The sequence below is a fragment of the Urocitellus parryii genome, chromosome 11 (assembly GCF_045843805.1).
Source record: "Urocitellus parryii isolate mUroPar1 chromosome 11, mUroPar1.hap1, whole genome shotgun sequence".
In the NCBI taxonomy this organism is placed as follows: Eukaryota; Metazoa; Chordata; class Mammalia; order Rodentia; family Sciuridae; genus Urocitellus; species Urocitellus parryii.
The window spans coordinates 17,485,730-17,501,076 of record NC_135541.1 but is presented as its reverse complement, the minus strand read 5'-3'; the positions used below and the strand labels follow the sequence as shown (position 1 = coordinate 17,501,076).

Below are 15,347 nucleotides of genomic sequence, written 5' to 3'. Positions count from 1 at the left end.
GACTGTGAACTTGAGCTGCTAGACTGCTGGTGCAGCTGGAAGTCACCTCAGGATCCAGAGGGAGATCTGCAGGAGCCCTAGTACTCCACTCCTGGCTCTTTATCCTGAGGTGACAACTCAAAGAAAAGTGCTGCAGTACAAAGGTGCTTACGCTGGGGCTCTTCACAACAGCAACTGGTGGAGCCCCAAAGGGCCGCTTCTCAATCCCCTCTGGGCACCCTTTTGCAGCCACCAGAGTTGATGGATTCCGTCACCATTCCAGAATATATTCCTGACCTCATGCTTCAGTGACTACAATGTGAACCAAAGAAGAAGAAGAAGAATCCACAACTGTACGTTAGCTACCATTAAAATCAACTGTAATTCTTTCGATGCTCTTTCATTCATCATTTTTCCCCCTCAAGTATCTCTTGGCAAAAAGAGTTAGCCAAGTAGTTCAAAAAACCTCTTGGGCATTATTGGTGATTCCTCCAAACCAGAGATTTGGGCCCGACCCAACAGCGGCCGGGCAGCATGGGCTGCTCCTCCAGGCAGGAGCGTGTTTGCCTAATGATCAGAGGTGCTGATGTCCCTCTGAAGGAAACCTTCAAGGACCCCCAGCCCTCTGAGAACACTCTCTCCTCTTCTGCTTGGCTAGCTTTCCTTGCTGTAATACGATTAGGGACGTGAAGTTCCTGGAAAGTATCTGAAAGAGACCAAGTAAATGATCTAATCCCGCCTGTGCCTCAGCAGGTCCAGGAGCAGGGGAGGAAGTTCTGTAAGTGGAGTTGCTCCGTCCTGGAAGTTCCCCCGTAAGGACATTTTACAGATGAGGATAAGAAATTCTAGGAGTGGTTGTGACAGTCTCTACCTTCTTGTCGTGTGACCTTGAACAAGTTACTTAAACTCGCTGGGCCCCTGTAAAGTGGGGATAATTATTCATCCCCCAACCCTGTGTGGAGAAGGCTTTGGAGTCAGGCAGACTTGGCTGGAAGTCCTGACACTTTCCCATACTCTGTTACTTGGGGTGGGGTCACTTCACCCCTGAGCCTGGAAGCAGGGAATAAGCTCTGTGCCTGCTTCACTTACAGGAGATAAAGTCAATCTCCTGCAGGGCTGACCTGGAGTTCCTGAGGGACAGCTCTGCCTGCTCCTGCCATTCCATGCCAGTCCTCCCCCTGGGCTGCCTTCTCCTCTTCCATCTCCCTCCTCCGGGTGTTTCCCACTGGGGAGAAGGCACCCTGTGAGGAACCCCACAGCAGCCTGCCATGTCCTGGGTCTCCTCCTCTAAAACGACTAGGAAAAAGGCACCCATGCAGATGCCCTCTGCACCTCCCCGCAGGGGTGAAGGAATGAGGGAGCTCCCTGAGCCTCCTGTCACCTTTCAGCAATGAAACAGTCACCACGAAATTTAAAGTCTGCATGTTCTGTCTGATAAAGAAGCAAACCTCTACCGGCCTTGGCTGATGCCCAACCTAGACTCCAGGCCAGGCAGCCCCGGGGTGTGGAGGGTAGGGGCAACTAATCCAAGGCCAGAAGGTGGGCTTAGACACAGACAGTCCTAGGTTAGGACCGAGCTCTATCGCTTACCTGCTGGGATTTTGTATCTGGGTCTCAGTTTTCCCATCTGTAGCGCAGGGGGAAGGGTAGCACTGCCCTCGCTGGTCGTTAGGGGAATCGCATGGGATCCTGTTAAACTGCACGTAGCAGGGACTCTGGCCAGAAAAAACAGACTGGAGCCCTGTCCCAGGCCCTGAAGAGCTGGGTCCCATTTGGTTCAGACACAAAGTTTTGCGTCTTCCTCCTCCTCTACTCCCAGCTCCCCAAGGGGAATCCTTCAGTCGTAGGCACCCGGCGGTTTGCAAGGGGGGGCTCATACAGGAGGCCAAAGGCCTGTGGCCTGGGTTCCGGGTGGGCGCCGGGGTCACTTCGTGGGGAGCCTGTGGGGAAGTCGGCTGGCCCAGCGATAGCGGTGCCCAGGGACAAGGGCGCAGCCCAGATGCTAGGGGGCGCCCCCGCACCTCCATCCCCGGGCCCGCCCAGCCCCTCCCGCCCACGGAAGGGTGCAGAGCCCTATAATCCGCAGGAGGCAGAGGGCAGCCCGCTGGAACTGAGGCCTGCCCTGGAGCCTCCCCACCTTGAATCCCTCGCGGAGGGGGTGGGGGAGCCTCTTCTTTTCCTCCCGAGTGACACAGAGCTCATCGCTGCATCGGCAATGTGATCTGTCACCAAATGGAGGTGCCACATCCAAGTGGTATCAATGTGGACTCCTAAGCTGTCTCCCAGGAGCCACCCGCCACCTCGGCCTCCCTTGGAGCCAGTTAAAAGACACGTGACTCAATCTGACAAACTGGGGAATGAACATTCTAGATGTGTGCACTGCCGGCCCATTCTCAGGGATGGTCTGCGTGCTGGGGAGGGAACAACGCGGCATCGTTAACCATAAAGACAAGGGGGGTGCCACGCCCCAGGGATGGTGGAGAAACCACAATAAAGCGGGGGAGGGAGCTCCCTGTCCACCCCGCACAGCTGTAAATGAAAGAGAAATACCTTCCATGCTGCCTCTTCTGCAGATCACTGTTTTTAAACTCTGTGGTGGCAACATCAACCAGGCCCATCGTTCTGAACCTGAAATAAAGCAATCACATGATTAACTATTATTTAACCAGCGCTTAGCACCGCAGGTGTATTAATCAGGTTTTGGTGGGTTGTGCTGCTGTAACAAATTACTCCCATCTCCTGGTCTACAGCAAACCCAGACTTCTAGGTGTTAAGGGCTGTCACTGTGGGTTGATTGTAGTCCTGCGCCTTCCTAAGGCAGGCCTCTCTGCACAGAAGTGCAGAGGAAAGAGAAACTTGTAGATATTCTCAAAAATATGTAATTTTCTCTCCTCTCTTTGTATTTTATTTTTCATTTTTTGGTACTGGGGACTGAACCTGGGACACTTTACCATTGAGTCACAACCCCAGCCCTATTTATTTATTTATTGGTGCCACTTTACCATTGAGTCACACCCCCAGCCCTATTTTTTTATTGGTGCCACTTAACCACTGCTATATCTTGTGTGTGTGTGTGTGTGGGGGGGGGTGCTGGGGATTGAACCCAGGGCCTTGTGCATGCCAGGAAAGAACTCTACCAACTGAGCTATATCCCCAGCCCCTGTCTTATTTTGAAACAGAGTTTTGCTTAGTTGCTTAGGGCCTTGCTAAATTACTGAGGCTAGCTTTGAATTCACAATCCTCCTGCCTCAGAGTCCCGAGTAACTGGTAGCACTTGTGCGCCCGGATCAAAAATATATAATTTCTCTGTTGAGGTTTTTCTTCCTGTGACCTGTCATCCATGAGCACCCATAGATGAGGGGGAGGCAAATCTTCACAGTGACCCTCCAGTCTCAACCCCTCAAGGGACACACATGTTATAGCTGAGACCATAAGTGACAGGCATGTGCCCATGGTCACTTTTCCAGCCAGTAGTCCTACTCCAAGCCCTTGTGAGATCACTCAGTTCCCAAGGTCCAACCTGCCCTCCCACCAAGGCTGGTGGAGACCTGTCATCCCTCCCAGGCTCTGAGAGAATCGACATTGCCAGCCCTTATGCCTTTGGACTTCCTAACCCTGTCCCCTCCCTCTGTTCCCCAGTTGATTGAACCAGAGGAAAAAGCCCGATCCAAGATGGGCGGATTGGAATGTTCAAAAATAAGAAACAGGATGCAGAAATGAGCTAGAACATAGGAGCGGGGTCAACAGCAGTAGAACAATATCAGCAGCTAAGTCTTACTGGGTCCTTCCAGGCGAGGCTTTTGATGACCCTCCAAGGCAGGTGACTGGCACGCTGTCTAATGAAGAAACAGATTCTGGGGTGAATCGACTGCCCTGGGGCTATCTGGGCATGACTCCCCATGTCTGCTGCTGCCAACTGTCATAACTTTTGGTGGACATGTCTGTTCCTGCCAACCCCTAAAGCCTCTGGATGAGGCCTGACTGGCCCCTCCTGGTCCCCAACAGCTAGCTCAGAGAAGATGGCTAAAAGGCTGTAATTATCAGCCTCCATTTCACATTTTACAGGTGAGGGAACCACAGCACCGCTGTGCTCCGCGTTCACTGTGCTCCAGGCTGAGGGGCTGGATCCTCACTGTAGCATTTTTGTGACACTGTTATTACCGTTGTCTCTGTTTTGCAGAGCAGGGAACAGGCCTGAAGAGGTGACCTGACTTGCCCACAGTCACAGAGCTGCTTAGAGCCTGGTTCTGTCTCTGGCTCTGCCATGGGTCAGCTGCAGGCCTGGAACTCACAGAAGCTGGGCTCCACAAGAGTGGCCCAGGAGGGAGCTCACCTCACGGGCGTTAAGTCAGGGTCTATACAGGGGCTGGTAGTTGGGCACAGCTCTGTAAGATGGTAACATGCCAGCTGCTGTCCCTCTAAGAACTTGCAGGGACCTGGCCTTGCCTTGTTCCCCACGAGGGTCTCATTCCCTTGACTGTCCCAGCTTCACCCAGGCTCTGCTTCCTTCTCTTTTCTGGGCTCAGAGAGTAATGGAGAGGGGGAGCTCGCTCTCCCTATGGCTTTGCCAGCAGCACAGAGACACCTGGGAAGAAGCCCAGAGCTGCCCAGCACAGAAGTCCCCCTTATGCTCTGCCATGCATAAGCTGGGTCACTCTGGACCCGTCACTGACCCCATCTGGGTGTTGGAGCACTGGGATTGGGATCCTGTATTCTATTTGCCAAACATTCCTCATCACATCCAGACACCAGTCCTGCCTGCAGAGGACACGTTACAGAGGCAGGAGCAGAGGGAAGTGCGTGACACTTCCAAGGCCACTCTGGGAATTACTGAGCAGTCCCGGCAAAGCTGGGACCCAGGCCATGTGCTCCCCTCTGTGCCAGAGAGGCCGAGGTCTCTCTGGGCAAGAGCCGTAAGGGGACATTGTGCCTAGGACACACCGGCATCAGCGGGGGCTGCAGGAGGAAATCAGAGGCTGTCTAGATGAGGCCAGCACATTGTTCTTAGAAAAGATAAATTTTGAGGCCCTGCTGAATTTCTGTGGCTCAGGCTGAGGTTGTGCATGCAGGAGGTGACAGCTGTTGGGCTTTCTCCCGACGGTGGATTCTGAAGAGGACGTGAGCCTTGAGTCACTCTGTCAGGTTCCTTGATCCCACAGAGAAGCTCGGAAGAGGAAATGTTCATCACCCTGGTCTCCAGGGGACATCTCATCCAGGGTCCTCCTGAGAGTCCAGGTCACACAGAGGCCAGGGAAGATTTGAGAGTGAACCAGGCCTCCTGGGGACATGGTCCCAGTACTGAGGCTGCTACATGTCCACAGGGTTAAGCCAGGCAGGCCCTGGGAGGCCCCTCCACAGTGGGAGAGACTTAGTTTGGCTGGGTCTGTGGGCAAGTCTGTCTGCCACAGTTTCTTATCCAAAAACTAGGCATAACATTGACCTCCCAGAGTTCTCAACAGAATTAAACAAGGTTATATCTGGGGAAAGGAACCCCTTCCCCGCCCTGCCACCCTGAACAACCCCACGCGCTGGCCTCTGTGTCTGAAACCCCATAGTTATAGGAAAGAGGGGCTGTTGGCTGGTGCCTGTCTGCGCCAGGCACAGAGCATGTGTACTCTTATTCAGCCTTCAAAACAACACCAGGAGGGAAATAGTTCCTTGTCCTTTTACAGATGAAGAAATTGAGCCTCTGCAGAATTCTTTCCTTCTGCTCCTGGGTCAGGGCCCTAGGGGTGGAGAGTAGGAAAGGGCCCCAGGGTAAGAGAGACAGGCCTAGCACACATTCCTCTAACAAGGGGGAGAGGGCCAGCGGTGAGCAGACACCATGCTGGGCACAGGGCTTCAGAGATAAGCAGGACCAACCCCATCATGGCCACTTGGGACACAGACAACAAATGGATTCAATTGAAAACGATGGTTTCAGTTCATCTGTGCTGTGCACAGGGAAGTTTCTGGTACATGAGGACATTTCATGAAGGGTGAAGGAGGGGCTGGCCTGGCCTGGGGGCTAGGAGAAGGCCCATAGCTCTGAAGGAGGAGGAGGTGGTGGCAAGGGAAATAGATGCTCCTGACAGCCAGAAACCTGCCAGGCCTGGAGGCCAGAGCACAGAGGGTCTGGGGACAGACAGAAAGAAGCTCAGCCACCCAGGAGGGAGCAGTGTGAGAGGTCCAAGGGCCAGTTTGTGAGACAAGAAGGAATTTTAAACTGTATCTGGACAACACAGGGAGCCACTGAGGGTTTTAAGTAGGTAATTACAGGGTCAGATTCAGGGTAGAAAGATGCTGGGTGCCTGTCTGCAGAAGGTTAGAAGGGATTAGGAGGTGGCAAGACTATGCCTTCTCCAGGCAGAGGAGGTTGATGGCCTGGACCAGATGGGTGGCCTGGACTAGGATCATGGCCATGGGGAAGGGATAAGAGGTTGATTCCAGATGAGAAAGGCAGTTTCCCAGACTTGATGGACTGCTGGATGAAGGGGTGGGGAAGAAGCAGCCTGATTCTAATAGGAATAAGTGATACTAACATGTCAGAACACACTCTACTGTCATGTACATGGAAAAACAGCAATAATAATTGAAAACTAAACAAAACAGCAGCAGCCTAAGGTGACCTAGTGTACCAGTGTACTCTGGTGACAGTGGGACTTTGTGAAGGGGAGACAGGGAAGGAGTGGGACAGGGGATGGTCACCACAGGGCCAGAGAGGTGTCTAGCTGCAGAGAGTGAAGCTGGGCTTGTGGCCCAGGTGGAAGATTGCCACCAGGTGGAAGATTCCCACCACCAGGGAGAGAGGAAACCAGCCAAGGTGCGAGCCCCAGGAGCGGGTGGAGGAGTAAGTGGTACAACCATCACCAGAGGAGAGGTCAGCAAGGGCGGGAGACGGTCCAGGCTCCCCGCCCCCCCCACCCCAGAACTGGCGTCCCTAGGAAGAGCAGTGAGCCCTGACAGGGCCGCGTGTGCGGAGGCAGGAGTGGGGGCGTGGTGGAGGCAGTGTGTGGGGAGTGGGTCGCTGGGGGTGGTCCAGAGCAAAGGAAAGCAAGGAGAGTAGGGAGGAGGCAGGAAGGAGGGAGGCCGTGCCTCTGCGAGCAAGCCAGAGAGCTCTTCGCAACTCAGTCTTCAGGAGGCAGGAACCGGACCCTAACCTGGCTCTTAGAGCCGCAGGGCGAAGCCGGGGAAGCGGGATTCGGCCTCACGCAGTGTGGCCACCTGGGGGCTGCTGGTGCTCCCTCGGTCCTCGGGAGGAACCTCCGTCCGGGGTTGGCCTGGGTCCCTCCCGAGGATGCCTGGTTCCCTGGGGCTCGGAAAGGCCTTCGGGGGCGCTGATGCTTTCGGTCGGCTGCACAAAGCCAGAGGCCGTGTTCGAGGCTGGCTGGGCTGAGCGGCTCGGGGACCCGGCCCCTCCCCATCACTTCCTCGAGTCGTGTCCCCGGCTGGGGCGCACAGCCGGGTCTCATTATTGCCCATCCCCCTCGCCTCGGCCCGCGTGCCGGGGGGTCCCGCGGCCAGGAGAGGGGCGGGTTATAATCAATCCCAGGCCGGAAATTCTTCCCGAGGGGCCCGGCCGGGCCGCTGGGCCTGGAAGCCGGCCCGCAGCGCCCCTCCTCGAGCCCGCCCCGCGCATCATGGAAACTGGCCGCCCGCCCGGCCCCCGCCGCTCCGCTCCGCGTTCTTCCTCCGGGCCGGCGGGCCAGGAGCCGGCCCGGAGCGTCGTCGGCGGGTGGCCGCGGCCCTCAGCACTGCCTCCTCAGCGGGGCCAGCGCAGCTCCCCGCCAGAAATGGGCGCGTCTGAGGCCGGACCCTCGACACCCCGCTTGATTTTCTCCTTCCCAGCCCGGTTGTCCCCGCTGCGGCCACCGTGGCTGACGTCCATCGAGGGCTCGGGTGGCCCAGGCTGCGCCCTGGGTGGTGGGCCCTGCTCCCAACGTCCGATTGTCGCCTCTCGGTGCCTTGAAAGGCAGACGACGTGGTGCCTGTTTGGCAGACGAAGGAGTGAGGTTCGCACGGCGGAAGGGCAGCTGGTCGGGCTCGGGCCGCCTCTCGGCGAAGAAAGGAGGGCTCTGGGGACAGGAGGGGCGGGCGTGGACTCCCCGGACTGAGGGTCTGGGCAGAGGCTCCGGTGGGGAAGGGGCACCCTCCAGGTCCCTGCGTGCTGCATGAGCTGGAGCCAGGGTGGGGGAGTCGGGCGCGGGCCCTCGGAGTCGCCAGGCGCGCACACAGCGCTTACCTGTCGCCCTCAGACCCAAACTGCGCCTTCCTGCAGCGCCGCGCGGATCGGAGGGTTCGGGGGGCTCCGGGGCCGGCGGGGCGGGGCCGAGCGGCGCGGGGCGGGGCCGGGGCGGAGCTCCGTGGAGATCTAGGAGGCGCCGGGAACCGCGGCGCGCGGACTCGGACCCGGACCTACTCTGGCGCGGCCGCTCCAGGTGAGCAGGACAGGAGCCACGGGCTCGCCACCCACTTTCCCTAACTTTCTTAGGCTCCTCCCTCGGGAGAGGAACAGGGGCGGGATCCTGGTCCTTCCTTTCCCCCAGGCCGCAGTAGCTACGCGGGAGGTGGCGGGACCCCGGAGTATGGGGGTGTGAACAACTTCCCGCGCCTTGGGATCATCCGGCTGTGACTCTAGTTTCCGCCTCCATGGGGTCCTCAGCGTCGTCCCAGGCCCACCAGTCTTGGGGTCTCTGAATGTGTCCATGAGTCTCTGATTTGCATGCTTTCGCCTCCTGGCAGGGACTGGCCGGGGCTCGGGAGTGACCTCTTAGGAGTTGGGGTTGGGGCGCCAGCTCTAGCTTGAGAAGAGGTGGCACTGCTGTCTTGGACTGGGAAAAGGGTTCCATATCCAGGGATAAAGGGGTAATGGGCTTCGCCTGCTCCCTGGACGCGCCTGTGGCTATGCCCAGAGGTGTGCCATGCCCAGGGGTAGGGTCAGGAGCCCGGCGTCGGCCGAGATGGAGCCCCCGCCTCGTGTGGCGGTGTGACCCCCGTCAGGCCGCAGTTTCCATCTATGAAAACCAGTCTTTGGACGCGGTAGACGCTACGACTCTATCTAGGCCTCGGACCTGGGGCAGTGCTGTCCGAGGCAGGAATGGTGTCCTGTTTTGGGCTTCGGGGTGCGGCTGGGGCGTGGGCAGGGTGGCAAATCCTCCTCCCTGAGGCTTGGCTATGCCTTCAGGGCTGCAGCTGCTTAGAAATCAGAGTGGGGGAGTAAGGACGCACTCCAGGACAGCGAGTCCTAACTCTCCTCTTTTGGGGCCTGGATGGGGGCTGCGTGTCGTTCCGCGCCCTCCCTTCGGTGGGGCCCACATCACCTATAGCCCTGCTGCTCCTGTCCCGGCCGGGATCTGGTCCTCAGGTCGCAGGCCCAGCACATCTAGTAGCTGGGAGGGGTTTAAGCGGTGCAGCCCGAACCCTCGGGCTCTGGGCGTTGCTGCTCTGGCTGGGACGCGGTCCACTGAGGCCTCGGGCGGAGGAGGCTGAAAAGGAGGCCAGGCGGCGGGAAAGGGGGATGATTCATCCCAAGCAGCCCGAATCGGAAACGCCGCAACCTAGGAATAGCCTTGCCTGGGCCGACGGGAGAGCCGAGAGCAGAGTCTGTCCGGTGAGGCCCTGCGCCCAGCACTGGCAGCCCCCTGCCTCCGGCCAAGGTCCCAGCCTGGCTGCTGGGGGAGGGGGAGGCCTCTTCTGGAGGAGTTGAAAGAGATCCTGGGCAAAGTCCGCCGCCGCCTCCTGACTGGCTGGTCTTGATCAGAGCGGTCTTCCCGGAGTCTATCTCAAGTCTCTCCTGCTACAGCTCCGGTGCTGACTGAGGAAGTCTGGAAGGAGGGGGCGGGCAAGGAGAGGCTGGAGTCGGTGACACCCCCTCCTTCCCACGCTGCGGTATGTAAAGCGCAGGGGGGGGGGTGGAGCGCGCGAGCGACCCCTGCGGACCCAGCGGTCTGAGCGCCCCCTCCCTCCGTTACTACGGCGCAGCCACGTGCGGGGGTGGGGTCGACCCCGGCGGTACTTACCCCCGAGACGCGGCTGCTGGGGGCCTCATGCCTTCCGAGGCCCGGGACCCGCGGGCAGGCAGAGAGGGCGCAGGCGGCCGGAGCCCCGCGACCCGGCCTGCGCCAGGTTGCAGCCCGCAGCCCCCGCCCTCCTCTCCGCCCGCGGGCCGGGCCAACTCGGGCTTCTGCCGCGCGTCCCTGGCTCCGAGCTCCGCTGCGGAAAACCCGAGCGGGGGCGGCTCCCTGCCTCGCAGCCCGGGAAAATCCGGGGGTGGCCGCCAGGGATCTCCAAGCGGCCAGGGCGAGGCGGCCCGAGCTCCCATCCCTGATTTGGACCCCGAGCCCGGAGCCCCGAACCTAGGCCCGTCGGTTCAGTCCCCGCCTCCTGTCTTCTCTCCGCAGAGCGCCCGGACGACAGCGAGATGACAGCCGGGAGCCCGGGAGACTGCGGGGAGATGCGGAGGAGCCCCGAGGGCCGCGTCTCCCGCCTGGGCCGCCGCCTGGGCCGCCGCCGGCGCCCGCGCTCTCCGCCCGAGCCTCTGCGGGTGCGGGCGCGGCTGCGGCTGCGCTCGCCGTCGGGGGCGTTCGCGGCCCTGGGGGCGCTCGTGGTGCTGGTGGGCATGGGCATCGCCGTGGCCGGCTACTGGCCGCACCGTGCCGGGGCCCCGGGGCCCCGAGCCGCCAATGCCAGCTCACCCCCTGTTAGTGAGCTGCGACGCGAGGGTCGCGGCGCGGGCCGGGGTCATGGCCCGCACGAGCGGCTGCGGCTGCTTGGGCCAGTGATCATGGGCGTCGGCTTGTTTGTATTCATCTGTGCCAACACGCTTCTCTATGAGAACCGAGACTTGGAGACGCGACGACTCCGCCAGGGGGTGCTACGGGACCAGGCCCTCCGGCCCCCCGACGGCCCCAGCTGGGACTGCGCTCTCCTTCCCAGCCCTGGCCCAAGGACTCCCCTAGCCATAGGCTGCGCTGAGCCAGAAGGTTGGGACCTGTCCCCGCGTCGGGGTACCTCACCCGTCCCGTCAGTGCGGAGTCTGCGTTCAGAGCCTGCTAATCCTCGCCTCGGGTTACCTGCCCTCCTCAACCGTTACCCGCTGAAGGGTCCAGGGCTGGCCCCTCCCTGGGCTCCACGAACCCAGACTGGCCACGTGATCATCACGGTGCAGCCCTCTGGCTCCTGCATTGAACATTCCAAGTCTCTGGATCTGGGCCTTGGGGAGCTCCTCCTTGGGACCCCAGCTGCTCGTGACTGTGCTCACAGAAGCTGGCCACGGCTGGACCGTCTCAGTCTGGGGGGGTATGCCAAATTGGGAGGAGAGAATTTGGGGGCCCGGGTCTGAGGAGTAGGGGGGACAACCCGCTATGAGGCTGCAGCATGAACCATGATAACAGGACCAGAGACCATTGCTGCTTCAGGCACATCTCAGGTTGGGATGGACCTCCGACCACAGCAGCTGTTAAGGCATCCTACCTGTGTGTGGTAGCTGCACTAAGGCTTGGTGAGCCAGCAGGAGTGGTTTAAAGTGGAGTGTGGAGACCAGCATGCCTCGGCCTCAGGAATTTCTTCAGCCTCCATATGTGGCCTTAGCCCTGGACAGGTACCTGAGGGGACTGGAAGTCCAGGCCAAAGGTGATGGGGAGATGCACCCGGTGTCTTAACAAACCCAAAGTGGTGGGCAAGGACCTCTAAGACTTGGAAGGTAGGTTGGGATGTTGCAGGCTGGGACAGACAGGCCTTCTCCAGAGTAGGGCTAGAGCTTGGGCTTCTGGGAAGATGGGCAATGGGAGGGTGCTGAGACCCTCCACTGCCATCTGGGATGGGGACTGAACCTTTAGCTCCCATCACCTCAAACCCTTTCTTTCTTCAGCCATGCAGGGTATATCCCACTAGGGCTAACTACTGCCAATGTCTTCATACTAAGGTCTGACCACTCCCCAGAGAGGTCTGAGAAGCCCTCCTCTTTTTATTTCTTATTTTTTTTTTATTGTGGCCTGTGCCGCAGTCTCCCTTCAGCTGGCAAAAAGCATTTGCCAGTTCTCAGAAACCCCTTTGTACAACACTGAAGCTGCATTTGGGCCAATGTGGGGAGCTTACTTTAGAAAATGTTTTCAGGTTAGGTCTCCCCCATCCAGCTTTAATTTTCCCCAAGTTACTGATAGAAGAGAATACAAAAGTAGATCAATCCTTAGAGTCAGTGGGCTTTTTTTTTTTTTTTGAAGTTTATTGAAAAATGCAATACAAGAAGCAAGACCAAATACATACCTAAACACTACAACCACTTCTCTTACTACAAAAGGCCAAAACAGCAGACCTAATTATTGCCTATTTAATCTAGGGATTTTGCCAATTTGATTCTGCTGCCATGGTTCCTATTTTGTCAAGAAATGTAAACAACTACTTGATATGATTCATAATTTTTTTAAAAAATTTACAAAGCTCCTTCATTTTTGTCACCAAAATAATACATTTGAGAGAGATTTGTAAAAACAACCAGCCTGGGGCTGAGCTCCTGGGCAGAGGTTTCCCATGAGCATCAAGGGGTGTTGGTCAAGCCATAGCTCTGGCTCCATTTCCCAAGGTAGATGGTGGTCTCCTCACCCCTGGCTGCTCAAGGTTCCCCCAGAATATAGTGATGGCCCCAGTGGGGGCGGGGAATGATGTCCCCTGCCGTTAGGCTTCCTGGGCCCTTGGTTGTGAGTGCAGACCTTGCTTCGTGGGTAGGTGGCAGAGCTCTCCTGTGGTTTGAAGGAAATCTTTAGTTCTGAAGTAAAAATAAAATGGCAGTGAGAGTTGTTACTGTGGTGTGTCTGAGTCACTTTAGGAATCGCTGTCTGGGACCCTGGAAGTGTGACTCTCCTCCCCACGCATTACCATTTCTACCTGGACAGTCTATTTTTTTCTTCTCACACATACACACAATTGCAGAATGAAAGAAAAAAAAAATCCAAACAATTGCCAAACTCCAAGATCTGTTGCCAGAATGGGAGGAAGGGGAAGCGGCCTGGGAGGAAGTTAGTGTAATTCTGGTTCAACTGACAGAGAAGGAGGGAGCTGGCGGCAGAGCTGAGGAAAGCTTAGGTCCCCAGATGCGAGGTCCTGTGCTATGAAGGCTGCCACACTGATCTGGAGAGCACAGAACATTGGGGATGCTGGAGACATGCATTCGACCCTCCGTTCGCCCATCCTCTTCCTCCCACAGGTCTCCAGTTTTTGTTTGTTTTGGAGATAGGGTCTTGCTCTGTTGCTAAGGCTGGATACAAACTTACAAAACTCCTGCCTCAGCCTCCCAAGCAGCCGGATCCTGGGTGCGTACCACTGCGCCCAGCTCTAGGTTTCCGCATCGTGAGCGCTGGTAGCTCCTTCGGCAGGACACCTGACCACTTGAAAGTAAGCTCATTATCCATCTGTTTGATGGGACAGGGGTTCAAACCTGACAACACAGTCCTGGCTTGGGCCCCCAGAAAGCCTCATCACGCCAGACCCTATGCCACAGCCTGTACATCTGCTCCTGAGACAGAACAACCCGCTGGCCCCCAGCCTGTCATAACTCCCCCGACTCTCCCCTCCCTCCTGAGCTGCCTGTTGGCAATAGTGGTCTCACGTGAGAACTAAAAGAAAAAAACGCACACACTCGCAATCAGTTCAAATCAGCTGAGTTTGTCTAAGTAACACTCGGCTAGTAGAGACTTTGGACACGTGCTGCTGGCTTCAGACTGTGCTCATGCTCAGTGTCCTTGAGCCCCGGTGATTGCTGTCAGTGACTCACTGACTAATCTCATGAAGTTCGCTTCTAGCCTAGAATTAGGATTCTAAGAAGCTTCCAGGCAGATCTGTTGTGGGAAGCAAGCTGGAGGATTAGAGAAGCCCTATTGAATAAAAATGCCCCAAATCCTTACCAGGAATTGGGGACATCAGTCCTCACTTTCAAAACCAAGGCAAATAAAAAACTTAAATCCAAAACCCACCACAAAATCAAGCCCACAAAACCTGACAGACCTCAGGTGGTGAGGGGGGATGAGCAGCCCTAGGGCTTATTCCCATCATGTGGTGTCCTGTGGGAGGGATGGTCCCTAGAAGCCGATAATCCCCTTGCTCCAGAAGGATGTCCTCAGGCAGGTGCCTCTCAGGAGGAAGGTTAGAGAACACAGCCTCCTGTCTGAGCTACATCCCTTGTGACAATAAATTAAGAAAGGCCCAGACCTGGTTACCTGAAACACTCCTTAGAAGACTGAGGTAAGCGCCACTCCTCAGCATGAAGTGCGCACTCCCAGAACTAGAACACCTTATTCTAAAAACCTCATTAGCTTTCCTTCCCCAAACCGCCACTGAAAACATTCCATTAGAGTAGAGCTTTTGGCCAAAGGTGCCTACTTTTCCGTGAGTTTTGGTCTCCTGAGACGGGAGCCTAGGGGAGTGCTTGGCAGAGCCACCGCTGCTGCTGAGGTACAAGGGCAACTGGGGAGGTGAAGGCCACGGGTATGTTCAAACATTCACAGTATCAGATCTACCTGAAGCAACTTCTTATGTCTCTGACCAAAAGAAGCTCCAAAACAGAGCGCGCGCGAGGGAGGGAGAACAGCACTACATTCTCAGCGGAGGTCTCTGCCTCACCAAAAACACTCTAACAGAGGGACAGGACATTTTTCTGGGGTCTGTGGATCAGGGCAGTCATGCTGCCTGACATTCTGGTAAAGTGGCATCTTAGCTCTGAGAAAGAGCTGGTTCATGAAGTTTCGCTGTCATCCAGAGGGCGTAAAACTAGGGCAGGAGCGGGGAGTCCCACTGAGCTGACTTTGGCCTCCAACACAGCTGACAGGGTCTCTGGAGGATTTCCTGAAGAATTCTGGGGACCCTGTTAGTATCTGGGCTGGAAATAAATGGGGAGAGGCTAGGTTGGAGGGGTTACAAACCACCCCGTAAAAAACTCTTTAGAAATAGTCCATAGAGTGAAAAGCTGAGCAATTTCTGGTATCACAATATAGAAAAAGGTCTTCAAAAGGATCAGTGATAGCTAGAAGAATCTCTTGGTATAAACTCCAAATAGAAAATGAAAACTTCCTGGTGGTTTAAAGTAATCTTGAAAGTCTGAAGTCTGACTATTGCAGGTTGGCTCTGTATCATTGCTGGTTTTTCTTGGATGGGAGAAGGGCAGGGAGTTGGGGACAGGACAGTTCCTAGAGGAAGGAAAGAAGCACATTGTTAAATTCTGTGAAGGAGACAGCTTCCCAGTCCCACTGCCAAGTTCTTGTGGCCCTAAGTGACCATTAGAACCTGAGCACTGGACATATCCTACCTTGTGATTGATAGTTTTCTCAAATCCTTTGTAAACTATGTTATTTGGCTCCCCAAAGTAGCTTCCTGTTTCTAGTTTTTGGCCCCAGAGTGTC

The 15,347-nt window shown here is 56.7% G+C and overlaps 2 protein-coding genes across 9 annotated transcripts in view; one reads left to right on the top strand and one right to left on the bottom strand.

Moving 5' to 3' along the window:
• Nucleotides 1–7,696: 7,696 nt before the first annotated feature.
• On the top strand, nucleotides 7,697–14,486 carry Tmem200b (transmembrane protein 200B). Its single transcript, XM_026391774.2, has 3 exons — nucleotides 7,697–7,970; nucleotides 9,761–9,846; nucleotides 10,359–14,486. Exon 3 carries the CDS (start codon nucleotides 10,379–10,381, stop codon nucleotides 11,297–11,299), a length of 921 nt encoding a protein of 306 aa, XP_026247559.1. The 5' UTR covers nucleotides 7,697–7,970; nucleotides 9,761–9,846; nucleotides 10,359–10,378; the 3' UTR covers nucleotides 11,300–14,486.
• Nucleotides 12,177–15,347, bottom strand: part of Epb41 (erythrocyte membrane protein band 4.1) — a 155,132-nt gene continuing 151,961 nt past the window's right edge. Inside the window, exon 22 of one of the 8 annotated variants that reach the window (XM_077791123.1) lies at nucleotides 12,177–15,134. The gene's annotated coding sequence lies outside the window, so the exon portion shown is untranslated. The remainder of the gene's footprint in view (nucleotides 15,135–15,347) is intronic. The other 7 variants (XM_077791124.1, XM_077791125.1, XM_077791126.1 and 4 more) reach the window with 7 other exon arrangements.

What these genes read in the sequence shown, in the direction of transcription:
- Tmem200b (XM_026391774.2), top strand. Translation starts at nt 10,379, where the DNA reads ATGACAGCCGGGAGCCCGGGAGACTGCGGGGAGATGCGGAGGAGCCCC.